Source organism: Penaeus japonicus, unplaced genomic scaffold, assembly GCF_977035675.1.
Source record: "Penaeus japonicus unplaced genomic scaffold, GWHDUDI00000001_assembly GWHDUDI00000027, whole genome shotgun sequence".
In the NCBI taxonomy this organism is placed as follows: Eukaryota; Metazoa; Arthropoda; class Malacostraca; order Decapoda; family Penaeidae; genus Penaeus; species Penaeus japonicus.
Window position 1 is genome coordinate 33,694,573 of NW_028234429.1, and position 2,500 is coordinate 33,697,072.

Consider the following 2,500-nt stretch of genomic DNA (forward strand, 5'->3'; position numbering starts at 1 on the left):
CACGCACATGCACGCAGGATGCTCGCACGCACACACACGGGCACACACACACATACAGATATTTACACATTTTTAATGCAATATTTTGAAGAGATAAAAGTTGATACACTGTGCCAACTTTGTTTTGTTTCTTTGTCTTCATGTAAGAAAGCAACATTAACAGTTGAATTCCACATATTACTGGAGATATATAAAATGTGGCAATCACTGTATTATCATTTGGAAAAAAAAATACAGATTTGATATAGATTTAACATACATTCATGACTGCTCTCTTCTTTATTGTACAACTTTCACTAAAGTCGTGTTTTTCCAACTTCCTTATTGGAGCAGATTACATGTTTGGATAGTTACCAAAAATAATGGAGAATGACTAACAATTTAATCCAATACTAAGAAAGCATCAAAAAGGTAATAAAAAGTCCCATTCTTAAAAAGCATACTTAATGTAAAATCACAAACTTCTCTTTGGTAACATGAGCAGAAACTCTCTAAATATCATACTATAAGTTCTATTCACTTGTTTCAAAATATTTTCACCTGACTTGGAATATCATTAACAACCTTTGTAGGAGGATTAACTCTGGCTAATGATATTTAGATATTTACATATGTCAACCAAACTCTAAACACCTGCCCATGCATATCCTAATTGAATAAAAAAAAAATCTTAACTGTGAGTTAATCACATTACTTTGATGAAAGCAAAAATCTAGTTGCACACACACATTGTTAGAATTTCACTATTTCATATACAATGGGTAATGGACTTATAAATGAATAAAGCTTTTAACTAACTTAACCCTTTCTTGCACCTGTCATTCATTTTGAATCATGGAAAATACAACGCGTATATTGTGTATATACATGCAGATAATCCCTTCGAATAAAGTTTTTGTTCAAACTGTGTTATATTTTAATTAACTAGTAACACGGGCTATGTCACTCTGTTGAGTAAAGTTACAGGTTTCTGCATGAGAGTGGCTTTCAATTGCTAGGTTTTGCTGGGTTGGTGAAAGGGGGTTAAGTAACTACATGAAAACTTATTTGAAACTTGACAAGCATAAAAAAGCTTCATGAATACTTGTGCAAGCTGTTTTAGAATACTTATCATTTCACACATATAAGTATCTATTTTCACCAATTATAAAATAACGATTTAGATTCATTCTTCAAGATTACGTTCATATTAGTCTAATGTCATGCTTGCAAGTGATGGGTGCCGTTTTCATTTTTGGACAATTAATCCATTTCTATAATTCAAGTAAATAATTTCTGGCAGATTTTCTAATCTTCAGTCTCGTCTTCAATGATTCCACTCTTAAGGGTCGGTCGGTGTATATAAATCATCTGGCAGCTGCTCTAATGACTTCTCTCTTTAGAGAGAAGTTATCCATAATCCTCTTTCAAAAGCACTCGTGCTAAGAATGAACATTTGGGAAAATCTGGAACATAGAGATATCGCATAAAAATTGAGTCAACAATCCATACTTGAATATGTTTGAGAAACTAAACAGTTTAATGAATAATTATATTTTTTCCTTGATAATTTTTTTTTTGTTCGATCAACCTTATTTTCTGATGCAATCCAAGTATATAGGTTTTGTTATAGATTAATGCCATTCTTTAATATAATTACTTACTACACATAATTAACAACACTATAAACACAGTGTCATTGGATTAATGTTAAATGCTTTATAAATAAACAAATACATTGCTTCTTTCACACACAAACCCATACAGATAATGTACTGATCAGACTAGAAAGTACTGTACTTTTTGCCAAAATAACGGGTGTGATGAAGAATTGCTATTGTAAGGGCAGGTATCCAGAACGTATCACATTCATGAAAGGTGTGACAAGCCGGAGAGATCCCTAAATGCAACTCTAAGTAAGTCTAAGTTCTAAATGATCTCTTGATAAAGATTCTTGAGTTTAAATACATCCTTATTAACTACTCTAAATTTTAAATTACATAAGAACTTGATAATCAAAAAATGCATTCAGAATAATTTAACAATTTCATAACTTCAGCATCAACTGTATTTGACAATAATTGTAAGCTAGATCAGATGCATTAGTAATGAAACTGATGTACTTTCCAGACTGGTGTATTACCATACAATTTCTTCAATATGTATGCAGCATAATATAAGGTCAGAAATAAAATACATCACATACCTGTATCCTCTGTCCTGCGTGACACCAGCCAACCATAACTGGCGATTAATTAAAGAATATCTTGGCACATATCCCTGACAAAGACCATAGCTTCCCGAGACACAAACCATAGGAATAGATCTTACTTTTCCATCATTTTTGTAACAGGAATAAAATCTACTCAAGGTTTTTTCCTGCATGCATGACATCGTCTTTAGTCCTTTGCTCGGGGATATTTTCCCCGCTAAACCTCGCCATAAATGTGGTAAAACTAATCTCTGTGATGTGATCATTCCTGTCAATTTGTCCTCGACCTCCGAGTTTTTTTGTTGTTGT

General features: G+C 32.5%; 1 protein-coding gene across 1 annotated transcript in view; it reads right to left on the reverse strand.

Moving 5' to 3' along the window:
- LOC122244646 (m-AAA protease-interacting protein 1, mitochondrial) overlaps positions 1-2,500 on the reverse strand; it is a 7,253-nt gene that overhangs the window by 4,732 nt on the left and 21 nt on the right. Inside the window, exon 1 of the mRNA XM_043002608.2 lies at positions 2,186-2,500. This exon is cut by the window's right edge and continues 21 nt beyond it. Within this exon, the coding sequence (XP_042858542.2) occupies positions 2,186-2,457 (272 nt within the window). The 5' untranslated portion in view covers positions 2,458-2,500. The remainder of the gene's footprint in view (positions 1-2,185) is intronic.